The 17,301-nt window shown below is 39.4% G+C and overlaps 1 protein-coding gene across 1 annotated transcript in view; it reads right to left on the reverse strand.

The window, feature by feature from the left end:
• SYNJ2 (synaptojanin 2) overlaps window positions 1-17,301 on the reverse strand; it is a 65,666-nt gene that overhangs the window by 31,085 nt on the left and 17,280 nt on the right. The window contains exons 3-7 of the mRNA XM_059467445.1: window positions 16,178-16,448; window positions 13,573-13,798; window positions 4,951-5,034; window positions 3,123-3,184; window positions 282-378 (exon numbers count right to left, since the gene is read on the reverse strand). Of these exons, the coding sequence (XP_059323428.1) occupies window positions 282-378; window positions 3,123-3,184; window positions 4,951-5,034; window positions 13,573-13,798; window positions 16,178-16,448 (740 nt within the window). The remainder of the gene's footprint in view (window positions 1-281; window positions 379-3,122; window positions 3,185-4,950; window positions 5,035-13,572; window positions 13,799-16,177; window positions 16,449-17,301) is intronic.

The following is a 17,301-nucleotide window of genomic DNA, read 5'->3' on the forward strand; positions in this document are numbered from 1 at the left end:
TCACTTTTGCAAATGTGAACTATCCTTAGGAGCATTCAGGCAATTTCTTTTAAAGTTGGTTAAGAGAATGTAAGCAAATGTATGAAGAGGTAAGCAGAGAGGTCATGCTGGAAACTAAGCCGTGAAACCAAGAAGCACTATTCTCAGTAGGTAACATGTGGTAAAGAGTTAACATAATTTCTTTAGAAATACTATTCATCACCTCCTGGGGTAGAAGGAAAACAGAAGAACATGGAGGCTCAAGAGAAATCAGAGGTTAAAAAGAAAATCATTGCTTTTACCTTAAAAGCTCTGTTGAGCACCTCCTCTCCTCCTCTGCTTCCCAATAGGTTAACGATCACTTGTTTTCCATACTGCTCTTTCAGAAGCATCATATGCCTACAGCAAAAGCAACCATAATAGGTACTAAACAAAACTAAGTTATTTTGCCTACTGCCATTTTCAAAATACAAAGTAGAGATCACTGGTTGTTTCATCTAGCAGAAAGTCTTTGCCATATCATCTACAGACATCTTTCTCAGTTTCCTTGCAAACAATTATTAAAGTAAGAATGGTGAAAGTGCGCAATTAATAGATATGGTATTCTGTACTGAAATTTAGGAAAGAAGTGTCTTAGAAAATAGGTCCCAAATCTTTTATGTCACTGTTAGCTTTGACATTGCTCTTCATGGTTCTACCTCTTGGCTGTTATCCTGGGAACTACACAGGAAAGACAAGAAGAGAGGAAAATGTATTACACTTGAAAAGGAATTGTCTGGCATCTTGCAGAGCTGAAACTACTAAGAGTCAGCAGCAGCAATGGGGCCTACAACTCCAGTGCCAAGGCCAGAGAGGTCCAAACACACGTCACAGGTGACAGGGTTCAAACATCTCTGAGCTACTGCAACATGGAGACATTCACTCTGAACTCAAATCAAGCAGGAAGATGACTAATCATAAGAACTGCTGCACTGGCTCAGAACAAAGGTCTTTTTAGCCAAGTTGTCTGGCTCAGAATCTGCAGGAAAAGCTCAAAATAGGACAAGTATAAAGTGGGCTGCATTTTTTGGTCTATGTCACTAAAATCTCAAAGCCTGACATTTAGGGACTCAAGAGCTTTAAGCCAGATGCTGAAACACCCATTCTCCCCTCAAATATCTTTTTCAAGTTGGAATGCATGGTCTGCAGAAGCTGTGCTGGTTCATCAAGACAATCAGATCTTAAAGTTGATTTCCATCATGTACAGACAACGCTGTAGTAGTACTTAAGAGGAAGCTGGATGGAAACAGACAAGAAAAATAAACTCATAAAATTGAGAAGTTATTACATGCTGCAAAATATCGTGTAATGGCAAAGTGTGCAAAAACCAGGAAGCATATAGCTTCTGGCATTACTCTTTAAATCCTTTAACCAGAAATAAGTTACACAGAAAACCATGGAAGGGGAGAAACGAAAGAAGTCATCAGCATTGCCTTCAGAAAACACAGCTAAATATATTTTCTGGTGCACTCTTGATTCTGCAACCAGTTCTCTGTATGCCAACTCATCCCATATAGTTGGCACCCTTCTGATACCAGCATCAAGATCCTACCTCTCTGGCAGTGTTGCTTCCTAGAACTACTGAAGCTCAAGTCACCTGTTTGAATACTGTAAGCAAAGCTCTCTGTGGATTTCTCCACAGAAATCTGTCTCTCTGGAGAGAGACAGAGGATGAAAAAATATCTAACAAGATTACCATTCATTTCTCACATGGTTAAATGTAACAGGCCAAATTAATATCTTGGTAAATCTGTAGCAGGTTGTTAAATTCCAGTGTACTTTTCCATATAGCAGTCACTTCTTTCTTGCCCATTTTCAAAGGACTGTCTTTTGCAGATCTGTTAGAAGAGAGATCCCTAAGTCCATCTAACTTACTGGCACAAGGGAAAGAAGGTATAGTGCAAGTTTTAGGAGAAAGCTATTCACCAGTTGTACTAGGGTCAGGACTAAAAGGTTGTTACTTCCTGAGGTACTCTCAATTCCATGGGCAGTACATGAGGATGCTAAATAAGTTACTGTTTTCTTGCACGAAATATCTCTGTTGTGGAATGCAAACCTTTATGGACGAAGCTTCAGGGACACTGGCAGGGCAAGTTATCACATCACCAGATGGCCATGAGACCAAGGGTCTCAAAGGCCATTGAATTCAGTAGGATTTAAGATCCTTAAAAGCTTGGAGAATGCAGGCCAAGAACCTCTGGAGCAGAAACTGCTATGGTGTATAGTCCCTTTAGATTCTAATCCCTGTTTGGGGTCTTCAGTGTAGAAAAACCATTAACAGTCAATAATGTCCTGTGTGCTAACAGTTGAGGTAATAAAGAAGCCTTACATAAAATCAACATACAACCTGATCTGCCAAAACCAAACCAAAAGAGAAATTAATCACTTGACCTGCATTTACAAGATGAAAATTTCCCACAGACCAAATTCTTCATGTGCTTTTCAGGCACTGTTCCCATGGATATCAGTAGAAATATACCCTTATAGGATAGCATTTCCTAGTCACACATCCAAAGGAATCAAGCTAATGCATGTCTTTTTCTACAGTTTCTAGCTGACAAACAAACAGAGTCTTAATGGTTTTAAAATGTTTGCAAGCCAGTCTTTGCATAAAATAGAAAGCATCAGCATAATAGCATCATACAACACTGGTCACAGAATAAGGCATTGCTATTTCTGTGTAGGAGGAAAACAATGAAGAAAAGACCAAATGCAGAATGGAGTGAAAACAGTGTTTACCCTTTAGCTACTTCTGTTAGAGTGGTAAAGCACACATATCCTGTGTACCATAAGCGTAAACTCACATCTGTTGGCTCACAAAGGTTTGCATAAACACTTCTTTTGCATATCACTCAGTATTCCTAAACTTTTACAGAAATGAGCCAGAAGACCAAATTAATTCAATTACCACTGAAAACAAGAAGGAAAAAAAGCATCAAAAGAAGTCACTAAATTAAGTAAACCAGTTTAATAATCTGCCACACCTGGAAGATTTGCCACATCATCTGAGAGAGGTTTCTCAAGATTTCCTAGGAAGACAAAGTTATGGAACCTTGGATACATGCCAAGCTGCTGTGTTGATGCCAAAGTGGAATGACACTTACCTGTCAAAGGCAGGTGCATTGGCTTCCAGACCTCTGTTGAGCCTTAAATGGCGGGAACCAACCTAAAATAAAATATTAGAAGACCAAGAAATAGAAAAACCTTCTTAAACTGCTAGAGTCCTAAGTCACTAGATGTCTCCCTTTTTCCTTCAGAGAAAAACATTTTTTTAACAGCACCAGACATGTCTAACAGACTCCAACCACCCCCACACATAATATCCTTAACACAAAAGCCCCATCTTTTATTAGACAACATTTACAATTACAAGTGAAAACACAATTACCATTAAGCAAAGGGATATCTACACATCTTTTTATGGCCAAACAAATCACATCTCTTTGCCAGCTCCCTCTTGCAAATAGCACACACTGCCTCACATGAGTATTCTGTGAGCCTAGCATTCTTACTGCCCTTGCCTTGTAGAGAGGGATACATTTATGCCAGTTCCATGGGTTGTGTATTCTGACTTCTTTGAAAAGTATCAGAACAGTGATTCAAAATATGAAGGACGAAATTCTATACCCTCAAACTAACAGGTCTTTTAACGTGGATGTCAACAACAGTAGCCTCAAGTTCCTTTTGAATGGTAGCTACTGTTACAAAATTATTACAGAGGGCTTATTTCCTCTCCAAAAACTCCTAAATATGTACAGGATCATGCATTGTTTCCTATACTTGACCATCTTTATTTGTTTTTCATGAGGTTGATTTCTGCAATTCTTTCTAACATCAGTGCCAGTACATTCACATGCAAGGAGTAAGAGTATATAATCTAATCCAATTAGGCAAAAAAACCAGGCCTACTAAAAAAAAAAATCAAAAATTCTGTTTAACTAGAGATATTACCCAATAGCCAAAAATGCTTGAGGGCTCTGTAACATACAGATCAACAGTGCTACATGATGGATACAGCTACACCATGGGCAGGACTTACACAATCATATGGACCATATGGACAAACTTGCTTTATAAAAAGAAGCAAGTATTGCACTGGATGGTGTTGAAAGACAACAGGGGTCCTTTAGTCATTTCCTTTTGTGCTAAATCCAGTGCCTCTGAATAGTACATAGGTTCTAGTTTAATGATCAAAAAAAGTATCATGTAACCTTTAAAGTATCTTTAAAAAACCAGTTATGTAATGTACTTTCTCTACTAACACACACAAAATATATGTGCATACTGATTTCAGCTGCTTATCCCTCTGTTAAAAGAATGCAAAGTGTGCTAGGAAGATTCTTATTTGGCCCTATAACAGTATATAAGCTGCAAGTCACAGACCATATATTTGATGCAATAATCTTGTGATGAAATCCTACATCTCTGACTCACAAAAGATCAAATTAGATCATTTTCACCCTTTTGACTGAAATGCCCAAAACACACCATCCAGACATTTTACTTTGTTTCATGGTAGCATGCTCCTGTAGAGCACTGGTATCTCTAAATACTCCAGTTGTATTATGGAGGTCAATATTATCAAGAAAACCAGGCATTTCAGAGGAATAAAACTGAAAATGTTACAAAGATATAGCTGTAAGCTTCAGTTTATAACATTAGGACACAGTCCGTTACAAATAGTTCCCTGTAGAGGCATTCAAACACCCAAAAATGTTAAACTTCAGTCACCTACAGCCATTTGTCTGGTATTGTTCTGTTTATCTAAACACACAAAATTTCTACAAGGCAAACCTAAAATGAAAGAGCTCATCACTTTCACAGAATGAGCTTTGAATCTCATATTAAAAAATAATATATATATTTATGTTAATTCTAAATTGTAAGTAGCAAGAGGCAGAAGCAAGGTAGGCTTTCTGATTATTTCCTTACCTGAAGCCTCGTTTGCTCCCAAAACAGTGGAACAGAACCTCTGATCTGCACAAAGGAAGAGACATCATCATCCAAGTAAATTGTCTGCAAAAATAAAAAAAAGGAAAGTAGTTCTGCAGTTAGATCTATCAGCCTGTGGCCCCTTCATCAGGTGACAGTTAAAGACACTGAACTCAAAGTGTAAAAAAAGTAAACCATGTATCTCCCTGTATCCACTTACCGCTCAGCCTCTTTTCCATAGTCTCACAGGCAGTGGAACAAAGCACAACGTATTTGCTTTCATGTCATCACAGCAGATTCAACTCACTTCTCAGCAGAAACAGGAGAGAACTTCAAACACCACCACATCTTTCACCCACAATCAAGATGGATTTGAGCTGCTGGTGGAGACTCTCGGAAAGACCAGGCATACACTCTCCTTCTGTCCCTCTCACAAAACTCAACTGTGCAAAATGTCATTGCTCCTTGTGACTGGTGATGGGTAACGTCAGGTGGGGGATAAGCTTATCTCCTGCTGTATTTACCATTTCTTATTTCACTGCATGCTGTGCCTTGTCAGAGAATCCAAATAAAACTCTGTGAAACCAGCAGCTTTGCCACTCCCATCCTGAGGTACAGTGAGCAGCAATGTGATCTGCTTCTTTTCAAGGGGGCTTACAACAAGAGGTTCCAAATTCTCCTTTTCCCAGCCTGACCTCAAACTCTCCCTTTATGTGGTCTCAAGACTGCTGTTAACAAGCTGATTTGGGTCAAATCCATATGAAGAACAAAGACCAATTTCCCCTTTTGCCTACCCCATCCACAGTCCCCAGTGCAAGTGTTACATTATGTTAACTTAGCATAAAAGGTACTATCTTCAGATTGAATATGACCACAGAGCAACTGTGCAAAGCCCAGCTCCCTCCTCTGGCCTATACTTAGCAGTGGAATCCTGGCTGCTCTCCACGGAGGATACATGATACACATGATACACATCTCTGTTATCTCATGCATGACAATGCCTGCTCTGCAGCCCTGGGGAGGAATGGTATCCAGGTTATCCAGGTAGCTACTCTCACCACATCATATCATTTGGCACAGCTGCCGCCAGCTGGCTAGGAGCTCTGAAAATAGAACAGAACATGAAAATGGATTTCTCTACAGCTTTAAAGTGTTTTTGTCTTTTTGGACTTGCCACTAGATGTGGCCAATGGCTGGCTCAGGGATAGTACCTCACTTTGATCTCTCATCTTCATAAGCATTATCAATGTACAGTTTTTAGAGCTACATGTGTGAAAAAGAGATATTTAGATAAAATTGATGACAAAACATTTATCTAATATTTACAATATTTTTGCAGAGCACTTGAAACTGTCTCCATTTCACTAAGATGATTTAAGTGGCTTAATCATGGACACAATGTTAGTGCTAGAAGGATAGCCAGCCCAGCCATAGTGCAAAAACTATGTTTCCCTCTTTTTAATCTCTCACCAAAGTACTAAGAACCCTTTTCTCTGTTACATTCCATCCTAGCACAACGCCCTGAAAGAGAGGGGTTGCTCAGGGAAGCTTTCTTTCAAGGCCTGTGTTACAGTTTGAGCAATGTGGCTCTAAAATATGCTCTCCCAGTAAAGTTTTCTGAACATTATTGGCACCTGAGTGCAGGAGCAAATTTCCATGGCAACACACTGGTATGCCTTTTCTTTGTACATTTGTGCTCAGAAGAGATCATTCCTTCTGCAGCTGGACTAGGAGAGGAATAAGTAGCCCCACCTTCTTCCTTTTTATCACATTCTCCCTGAGATAGGTCGTGCCAAGATGAGTCAGACTTCTACACAATGAATCATCTTTTCACTCACAGCCATGGACCCAAAGAAGCTCACTCCAAGGTAAAGCAAATTAATAGCACTACTACAGTCCCAGCATTATCCTGACTAATACTAAATGAACCTGAATCTGTGCAAAAAAAAATCAGGACTGGCCTACTTAAAATTTTGGCAACAATCATCATAACAATTACTGAGTAGAAATGAAACACTTAAGGATGACAAATACAGACAAAGTTTTACCTGAAGTACAAGGTGGCCACTCAAACAGCTTGCTACAGATGATCAAATGTTCTTTACAGTATTCTGGGAAGTCCCTGTTTCCATACCTAAGTGCAAAACTGACAGCTCAAGTATGTCTTTGACCAGTTCTTTTAGGCATACAGCTGCAAATCCCTAGACCCACTGATAAATAGATAGTGATCTAATAAATAGATAGTGATCTAATCTGCAGTTTAACATCCTTCTGAGCTACAGTTTAAATGGAAAGTATTTCCTCAGTTACAGACATGAATATATAACCTATCTTCTTCCTGCTAAATATAGAAGAAAAATACTGACCAAACATTTATTTCTGCATTAACAGATGCTCTAATTCCACTTATTAGTGAGTTAACAGATGTTTGTTACCAGTACCACTCATATTTTCTGTTCACTGGTTTTGACCCATTATCTCTTCTGTTTTCTGCTCTATTAAGCTCTCCCTTTAGAGAACTGAACAACAACCAAAATATTCAAACTACTTGATCATTCCTGTAACCTAAACAGGATGCCTAAACCTTGATGTGATGGGCTGGGGGATCCTCTGTGAAACTGAATTCTAATACAGGATTCTTTTATGATGGCAGAGCATTTTAAAGAAACTGACATTTTTTACATATGTTGCCGTGCAGCTTTTAGAAATCAGATGAGGTTTTTGAACTGGGAGCACAGCCTCTCCTCTTTTTCCTGTTCGCTTACAGGGCTCATCATGCTGTTCTCTGGAGCAATTCTCTGGTCTTTCACAATCCTTTCACCTCATTCTCATGACCCAAATGAATCCAAAATTATTTTCTTCCAAGCTGCCAGAGAATTGGAAAAAGACTTAATATTTTTTTAATAAGTGGGAGACTCATTAAAATGACTTTTCTGCCAGTCATTCCTTCCTAAACAGACTCTAACCATTTCATTAAGCATTATAACTGTGCAAATCTTCCCTCAATTTCAGTTATACCCACTATCCTTCATTCACCATTCCAAGGAACATGACCCTTGATCTTGACACTGCCTTTTAGTGTACACATCTCTTGATCTTACAATATTAGTGGCAACAGACTTCCTACCAGCAGACTTGTTAAGAAAGCAGGTTTAAAGACTAACACAGCTTTCCAGATCAGGAATGGATGCAATCTTAGCAGCCACATACACTGTAAGAAACTCTATTTGCTAAAATATTAAATAAGCACTGATAATATATTTAGATTGAAATTACACTCATAAAGAAAAGATCCCAACTTTGTTGCTTATGCATGGACAAGTACAGTTTCTTTTCTCATATTCTTCACAGCCTTGATCAGTTTTTGTGCACAATGTTATGTTTTCTACAAGCACATATCCATCCCAATTTTTTGTGGTTCTAGTATTGACTTTATTACCCTGTCCTCTAGCAGAGCCATTCCCCTTCTTCTAAGGTACTAGACAAAAGATGAACAATTCTTTTAGACAAGAAATTTAAAGAAAAGTTAAATGCCTTATGTCCAGAATTTTCCTGTCCTCTGTTTTCCTTTTCTCATGGACAAGAAGATCATACTGGTTTTTCTCTAGAAATTCAACAACAATCAGTTACTTTTGGGACAACACTTGCTCATTAGGATTCATACATCCTGCTAAATCTCTGTCTTTGTGGAGTCTTATCTCTTGTCTTAGATCCAAAATGACAGCAAGTTGGTGCCTATGTACCCCAGGGAGAATGTTCATTCCTATCCATCCTCAAAACACTTGAGGTCTACTTCATTAATCTCAAGGATTCTGGCCCATACTACAATCCAACCCAGTCAGCTGCATGAACATCCAGACCAGGTTCCCATCAGACAGCACTGTAGCAATTGGATAGTTAACCCATGTGGAAGACCTATTTGCCTTAACAATAGATTCCTTGGTTTCTGACCTCTGGTGTTAGAATTTGCCTTGTTTTTCTTTCAGCTTCTCTGGTCTTAGTCTCTCTTTGTGGCCTCTTTCTCCAGCTCAGGATTAAGGGTGATAGTACTGACAGTTCAATGGGACATTTTTCAATCTCTCTCTTCTGTTTCATAGGGCCAGACCTATGAAACAGCAGCCAGACCCTGCAATCCAAGGATCTTTCCTGGTAAGCAAACTTCATGCACAGGTTATAGAATATAATAAAGATAGTGTAGAAAGTAATCTTACCCCTAAGGAGTTGCAGCTGATTAGCAAAGATTAGGAACAGGCCTGACTTTAAGAGGCCACAGCTGTAACCAATGAGAAGAGTGCTATAAAAGAGTGGGGTGGCTGGTTGAGAAGGGAACTGGAGTCACTTGGCTGCTCTGTGAAGAAGAAAGAGTCAGTGCTCTGGGGAGATGCCCATGAGAAAACACCAAGAAGGTATGAAACTTTTGGATAAGGAGATAACAGTATGGAACCCCTGCAATAAGATGACAACACAGGTACTACTAAAAAGCTTCTGGACAAGAAGCAAACATCTGTGTCAACCCACTGGTGTTCTGATCCCAGCATGCTATGCCCATCTATTGCTAGGAATAGTTTATTCATTCATCTCCATCACCCACCTTCATTAGAAATAATAATCATTTGGTCACAACTTCAAACAGCAAAATTCACTACAAACTCAAGGGGTACACAGAGACACAGTACTTGATGAAATGGATACTCTGATGGCTTATTGGGGGATCCCCAGCTCTGCCACACAGAGTGTGGACAGCAGATGGCCTAAACACACCTCTCTGTGAGTGTCTTTAGCTCAGACCATGGGACCCAAGGATATATCTGCCAAAATAATCCTTTTTGCCCTGCCTGCGGTCATATTAAAACTTGATCCAGAAAATAAATCAACCACATGATTGCATCCATTCCTCTCCTGGAGAGCTATCCAATATAGTCTAGGAGGTATTGTGAAATAGGGATTGTTTTCCTTAATCCATGTCTGACAATTTTTTCTGAAACTGGAAGAAAGGGAAGGTTAATTCAAATTCATGGCATTTCCTTTTAGTACTTTCTCAAGGTTTCAATTTTCTTTACTGAACAATTCCATGAAGGAGAAAAAAACTGAAACAATTTATTTGTCTTTGGTTAATTAGAATTGTTCCTTGTAAACCACATACTAAGATTTTGGCACAACTCTTTGGAGGATAACTGGGAGAAGAGCTGAAATGTAAACAGTAACAGGCACACAGACTAATTGAAGAGAGCATTTCTAGTTCCTCAGAGGTATCAGAAGAAAAAAATTACAAAAATGCAACACAGTCTCAACTTCAAAGGATTACTAGGAGAGGAAAAAAAGGTGAAAGGGAACACTTAAGCTACAACTGAGAAACAGACTGATTTAAAAGCTGCTTGAGAATTAACTGCAACACTGCAAGAACTGCAAGTAGAAAGGGATACCATCCCATTACAAAATATTTGTCAGCAAATCTGAAAGTACACATTGAAGGGATTGCCTTCCCTTCCCTTCATTTTCTTTTTCCTTAAGTGTTTCCTATAATATTTTATTTCTTCTTTCTTCATAAAGGCACAAGACAAATGATCAACAAGCTTGAATATATAGTATAAGTTGTTCTTATTTTGTTTAAAGAAAAAGTGAAGATATTTTACTTTTCCCCCCTTCTTCTCAAACACTGACTCAGAGCAGTTAAGTGAGCCCACAAAAAAATGACTCATGGCAGAGCTGAAATGCCACAAGGCTAACTCAGTGGGAGACAAAAGCATACCATCTATGCATAAAAGAGCTGCCTGGAGATAAGATTAATTGTTTCTCCCTCTTCTAAAAACAGAAAAATGTTAGAAGCAATTCCTGCAAAGAGGGGAAAAGTCCTGGGTTTTCAGAATCCTAGGGTGTTATTTATCCATGAAAGCACATAGCCAACATGCCATTATACTGTACAGGCTCCAGCAAATGGAAACAAAATGTTATTCAGCCAAGATATTACCTCACAGGAGATTAGTCAGTCGTTTACTATGAAAGTAGGAGAGAGTTTATTCTTGGACTCTTCCTTCCTAATGGCAAGAGGATGCCAGCTTGAACTAGATCTCAGGCATCCTAGTGGTTAGCCCAACTTTGCTTTCTTAGGACATGCAGCTTGGTAAAACTAGTGTTTAGCACCATTAGTAACAGCAACCTTTTCCTTCTTTGCTTTGGTTTTTGAAAACAAACAAAACCACACAACCCTTTAAAACTGCAAACTCTCGTTATAATTTTGAACCTGCTCAAGCCTTTCACCCTAAAGCCATTTCACTCTTGCACTTTGGCTTACCCAGTTGAAAAAAAACACTTAAAAGCCTTCAGTTTGCCCACTTCAGCAGATGGCTGAATGGGAACAAAACACAAAATTCCCATGAAGAGCCTGAGCCTGACCCAGACCCAGCTAAGGGAAGCATCAGCAATCAAGTACTGTTTTGCCACTCACCAGGAGCCAGTCCTCAGGTTTTCTGCTGGAATACAAAGGCCAACTTATTTTTCATGCTAATAATTTGTAACATGATGTACTCCAGGAGTGTAACAAAATAAAATGAGTTACTTCTGACCCACCTAGTGAGCAGGATAGCAAAAGTATTTCACATAATAAGTCAACTGCCAAGTGTGGTGCCACAAATGTGAAACTCACTGAAAAAAAGCTGACAATCCTTTCTAACACTTGCATTTCATCAAGAGAACATTCTTCAAATCCTGAGTAACAGGATTAGTACTTTGCACTAACATTCATAAGAAGATGCTCAACTAAAATAGCAGAATGTACCAGGTATCACTTAAAATGGCAGATCTCCCTTCTTCTGTCCCCAGGTTCCAAAGGAAAATTCCACTTTCCAGTAAGCAGACATAGCTGAATCTCCCAATGCACTGACAGACTTTCTAGAAAGGTGTAGATGTTGCAAGAGTTCACTTGCAGTTGCTTTGGAGCAGTGGCACACAAGAGAATTATTAGCAGAGAATTCAGAGGCTGACATTCGAGACCCAAGCACTAGAGGGGAAGAGCTTCACATCCAACAGGCAGAATTTGTGGGAGCCTGAACACTAAGTGGAAAACTGTCAGCCTAACTGAAAATGCAGGCAAACCAGGAAAAGGAGGGACATGAGCAAAAAGTCACCCACATGCCCAGACAGAACTCTGACTACTGGACAGAAAGTCACATGTGTAACATTGGGCATGCTTTGAGCACCTCTTGGGAATCAAACCTCACCAGCAGGCTGGGGAATACCAGTCTGCAACTCCTCCAGGCATCCTCCTGAGGATCAAAGCACTGTCAAATCTAAGGTTGCTCTACATGTGTCCTTAGGCAGAACCAGGTGAAAGGGTTAAAGCAGTGTTACAAAGACAACATCTTAGAGGAAATTCGGAAAGTACCCAAACATGGCTGGATTTTGGACAAACAGCTGCCTGAAGGCATGCCTGGCTCATGCAGTGGGATAACAGGAAGGAGCTCACTGGGTGAGAGCTGCTACATTCACACATTGCCATGAGGAAATGCTAGTGCAGTCAGCCCACAAAAGTGTGGGCTCCTTTGAGAGGGGGTGCCTTCCTTAACCATCAGGCACAGGCTTGCAATGACACAGCTCAAGTGTCTCCATGCTGCTCTCACTGTTTCATGCTCCCCTTATGAGCATCACAGAAGCAATCTACTTTCATTGTACATGCACCTACATATACAGACACATCCAATCTACACCACATATCCAGCTCTGTAGATATGCCCAGAGGATGCTGAAAACAACCAAATTCTAGGAGCAAATCCCTGTTCTTTGTTGAAAACTACCAGCCATTTGTCTATTCGGTTTATACAGTGATCCATTTCTGTATGATGGTTCTGACTGCTAGTAATTACTAATTCAGTTCAAAAAGGAAAAGGTGATTGTACTTGAGTAAGAAAGCACTCACTTCAGCTGGCACAGAAGACTTCAGATTCTTCATGGTCCAGTGCTTTTTACTGAATTTCAAGGCAGCAAGCTAAACTATGTGCAATAAAACCAAGTGATTCAATTGTTTTGTTTGGCTGTGCCAATCAAGGGAGCCTGCTGAATGCATTTCACACACATAATTTGTCTCAGCATCAGCTGGAAATGAGGCTTTTACCACATATGTATAAAAACTGTCATACTACCTCACATCAGAGAGAATCCCCCACAAACCAGTGGGGAATATAAAAGCAGTCTCTTCCAAAATTAGTTGAACTGGAATTTGGCTGACTCTGAGAAGATGTTATTTTTTCAACATTTTCTTTACTAGAGAAAGATGATTTGACAGTGAACTTTACCAATCAAAGATGAGGTCCCAGCACCTTTGCTAGACACCTTCCTGAATGGTTTAAAAACCCTAGTCTACATTTCACTACAGTATCAAATGGCCAGACTTTCACACTCAGGAAAGAAGTGAAAAGTGTTAGTGAAAACCATGTGAATGGAAAAGTCAGAAACAGAGAAAAAGAGCAGATTGCAAAGAAATGCTTAATGGACAAGAACAAACAAATCTGCCATGCAATAATATTTGAAAAAAATCTTGCTGAGTTTCTTTAATTCTCATTGAAAACTCTGCCCCAATTAAACACGAGTGGACTAAGTGATGCAAAGCCATTGGATACAAGCACTTACCTGCTCTGTCTCAACAAAGTTGGACACGTGTCCATCATCGTTGACCCCTCGGACGTGGAAGCGGACACCGGCACGCTCGCAGCTGATGCGGGAGATGAGGCAGGCTTTGGCCTTCTTGTGGGAAGCATAAACAGTGCGGATGTCCACGACCCCACAGACCACCTTCAGCAGCCAGTCGGAGCAGTTCACCTGGTAGTGCTTGAAGGGCACATGCAATAGCTGGTTCCTGAAAGGTTCAACAACATACAGAGACATTACTGAGCAAAACAAACAGAGAAGCATGGGCGCCACCTGACAACAATAGCTAATTTAATCAAGTAATGTTTTATGACCCCTTTTCTGCTGTACCTTATCTCTGCCCAGGAAATACCGAGAAGAAACTCTTGTGAACTACTACAGTGAACTGAACGTGGCAAATTTTAACCACACAGCTGCCACCAAGGTGCTGTCTTTATATCTTGTACCTGTCTTATAAATTCAGATGCAAATGTCACCTCTTTCAGCTCCAGAAATAAATATTTAGTAATCCTTTAATAAATTACAGTAATGTCAAGCTAATCACTTTTTTTAAAGAGTACTGCCTGGACCTTAGCATTCACTACAGGACGAAGAACTGGTTCAAAATCCACCAGGATTTTCAGAAAAAAAAAAATTCCAAGCAGAAACTGGATCTGTAAGTCAGTGGAGATATTGCAAAAAGTACTACTAAAATGAAGAGGAACATCTGTTCTAACCTTCAAGATCAACAATTCAAGAAACCTGTCACATCTAATTAACAAATCTAGTCTCTTTTATGATGAAGTTTTTCTTTACTTCATGTCTCAAAATGTGCCTTTAGTTACATAGGAGGGCCAGGATAATATCTTTTATGGCCATGCATTGCTCAATAGAGGGTCTGTAAAAGAGAGTGAAACCCCTGAAGAATTGTTCTTTTAGAGTACAGCATTTACCAAAAAAGGTGCAAGGCATTGTTACATTTTTAATCTAAATATGTAACAGAAAAAGCAGCTCCTTTCGTTAGCTCGATTTTTAAGCTCAATTTTTGCTCTCTTCCACCTCTTTCTCCCACTTCTACTTGCATAGGAAGTCCTCACTCAGGCAAATTCCAGTAGAATTGTTTGTTGTTGTTGCAGTTCATTAAACAGGCAGTTTGCATTGCCTATAACTAAGGTCATCTTACACTTTTCATTGTATAACTATCTCATTCTTTACTTTCTTCAAGCATCTATTTTTTGTCTGAAATTTCCCATATCACCTAAATACCCCAAGATAAATTGTTTTGGAGCATCTTTTTGCCTTTAATGTGATGTTGTCACCACTTTTCCCTGTTCTACAACATACTGCAGAATGGAAACTCTTCAGAATTTACTTCTGGATTAGCCAGAAGCAGCAAATATACTTCTCTTCCAAGAAAAAAAGTTTCAAAAGACAGTAGAGGGAAAAGGAGATGTTTTAAATGTTCTTTATTATGGGATATTGTCATCTTAGCAGTCTCATCATTGGAGTACAACAAATTTCTGCCATGTGTCTGACTTGACAATGCTTGGTGACCTTTTGGAGAGGGATGCATCATTAGCACAGTTGAAAGCAAGTATTTATTATGTATCTTTCTTTAGTTTTAAAGTCAACCCACTAAATCTTACCAGTCAAAATCACATCATAGCAGGAAAGATTATTTAGCCTAACTGAACTGCTCTCTCATGTTAATTTATCACCCATTATGAACTTTTTTGCTTATTTAATATTCACCTACTTTGGGCCACAAGCTTCACTGCACATTCTAGCAGCACATTCACATTTAACCCCGCCAGTTATTTTCCACCTACATCAAATCCTCATTTATTTCCAGAACAGCTATGCCTGCTGTGTGACTTTTTGTTTAAAAAGAAGGGGGCGGGGGTGGGAAAGGGTATAGAAATGCAAGCATTATGCCAAAACTTGCAAAGCAAACAAACTGAATTACATCAACCCAGCATTGTGTTTTCTCTTTTCCCCTCAACCAATACTTACCACAATATGAGATAACTTTCCTTTGCTTTATAAGCACAAGAAAGTAAAAAGCACAGAGCAGTGTATCACAGCAGTTTTGTTTTGTGTGACTTGTGTTTGCACTGAGCTGTAAACATATTAATATTGATGTTTTCAACATAAAAACTAGTGCACATTACTGAAACAATAAACTACAGACAACAATAAACAACAAACACCTACTTCTAAAAAATAACACATACTTCAGTGCAAACGATGGGATTTATGAACAGTTCAAGCGCAGGTTTCCATTAGATAACTTTAAAGAAAAGTATTTAAAAGGACTGCAGGGAAAACTATTCATGACATATAGAGAGATGTTTCTGTAGTATGAGCAATATATATCTTGTATTTCCCCCTTTAAAGCATAATATGTCATTTTATAATGGCACTTCACTATCAGATTAATTTTAATTATACACAAGTTACCATGAATTCATTAAATCCACCTGCCCTGTAAAAGGACATGTCAATGAAATGAAAGGAGATGCACATGTTCACTTCCCTCTGAGAAAGTCTGAGCAATGAGATACAGGTGGGGACAACAGAAGACTCAAGTAGAACACGCAGTACTAACCAGAAGAACGAGTTACCAGATTCATAGCTGTTATCACCCTGCTTCTGAGCCCGCACAGTCAGGTCAAAGTTTGAGCCTGCATTAGGCCACGAGAAATAGAACATCCCAGAGTTCAGTATTTTCTTCAAGGCAGTAACGCGCTCGTCTTCCTTGGTTTCTTCCTGGAGAGGACAGAAATCTGTTGCAGTAATTTTGTAAACTTCAGCATCCAGGATTTTGCCCACCGACGTACAGCCTGTCACCAGGACCAGAAAGTGCAGCCGAGCGTTACCTAGAAAGTGACAGACAGTTACAAAAGGGTTATTTCCAGAGGGACTCGGCTCCTCACCAGTCCTGTCACATGCAATGCCGACAGGGCTCCAGCAGAGGCCAGCGTCTTTGCTTCACAAGAGAACAAACAGGAAAAACAGGCATGCAGGCCGCGTTCTTCACATTTCTGAATTCCTCTTAACTGCAGACAAGTGACTGCAATTGCACAATATTCCATAACACTTCTCTATCGACATCCTTTGTTGCACTAGAGTGTGTTTTCCCCACTGACTTTATGAAGAGCAAAGTGCTTACCATTGAAACAATACTCAAAAAGTCAATTTCATCACCCTACAGAACATAGAGCATTCAGATTCTTTACTGGCTTCAGCTGAAGCTGGGCATGTTCAGACATTTGTAAAATTTCAGTATTACCAATTCTTAAGATTTTGCTTTTTGTATCACTAAAGCATGTACATGATTCAACAACAACCTCAGCTATCACTAAAACAATTACAGCTGCCATAACTGTGAAATCACGAAGCAGCTGAACTTCAGGGCCCCAAGGCTAAAAGATAAATTTGGAGCTTGAGAACATCACTGTAATCAGATCTCTCATACACAGAACCATCTCCACCTCTGCTCATTCTCTCTGAAATGGTAATTAAGAAACAGTAATACAATTTTTCTGGAAATGCTAGTTTTGCTACAAAGAAACTGCATGATTCACTTAAATTGGCCTGTAATGGAGACAATGTCATCCTAGTCACTCTAGCTAGTAAGATAAGGTGGAAATGAGCCAAGATTTATTAATTTAGCACAGCAGAACCAACAGTTGACCTGCTGAGAGCAAGTTAATTAGCAACGGGCACAGT

The sequence above is a fragment of the Ammospiza nelsoni genome, chromosome 3 (assembly GCF_027579445.1).
Source record: "Ammospiza nelsoni isolate bAmmNel1 chromosome 3, bAmmNel1.pri, whole genome shotgun sequence".
In the NCBI taxonomy this organism is placed as follows: domain Eukaryota; kingdom Metazoa; phylum Chordata; class Aves; order Passeriformes; family Passerellidae; genus Ammospiza; species Ammospiza nelsoni.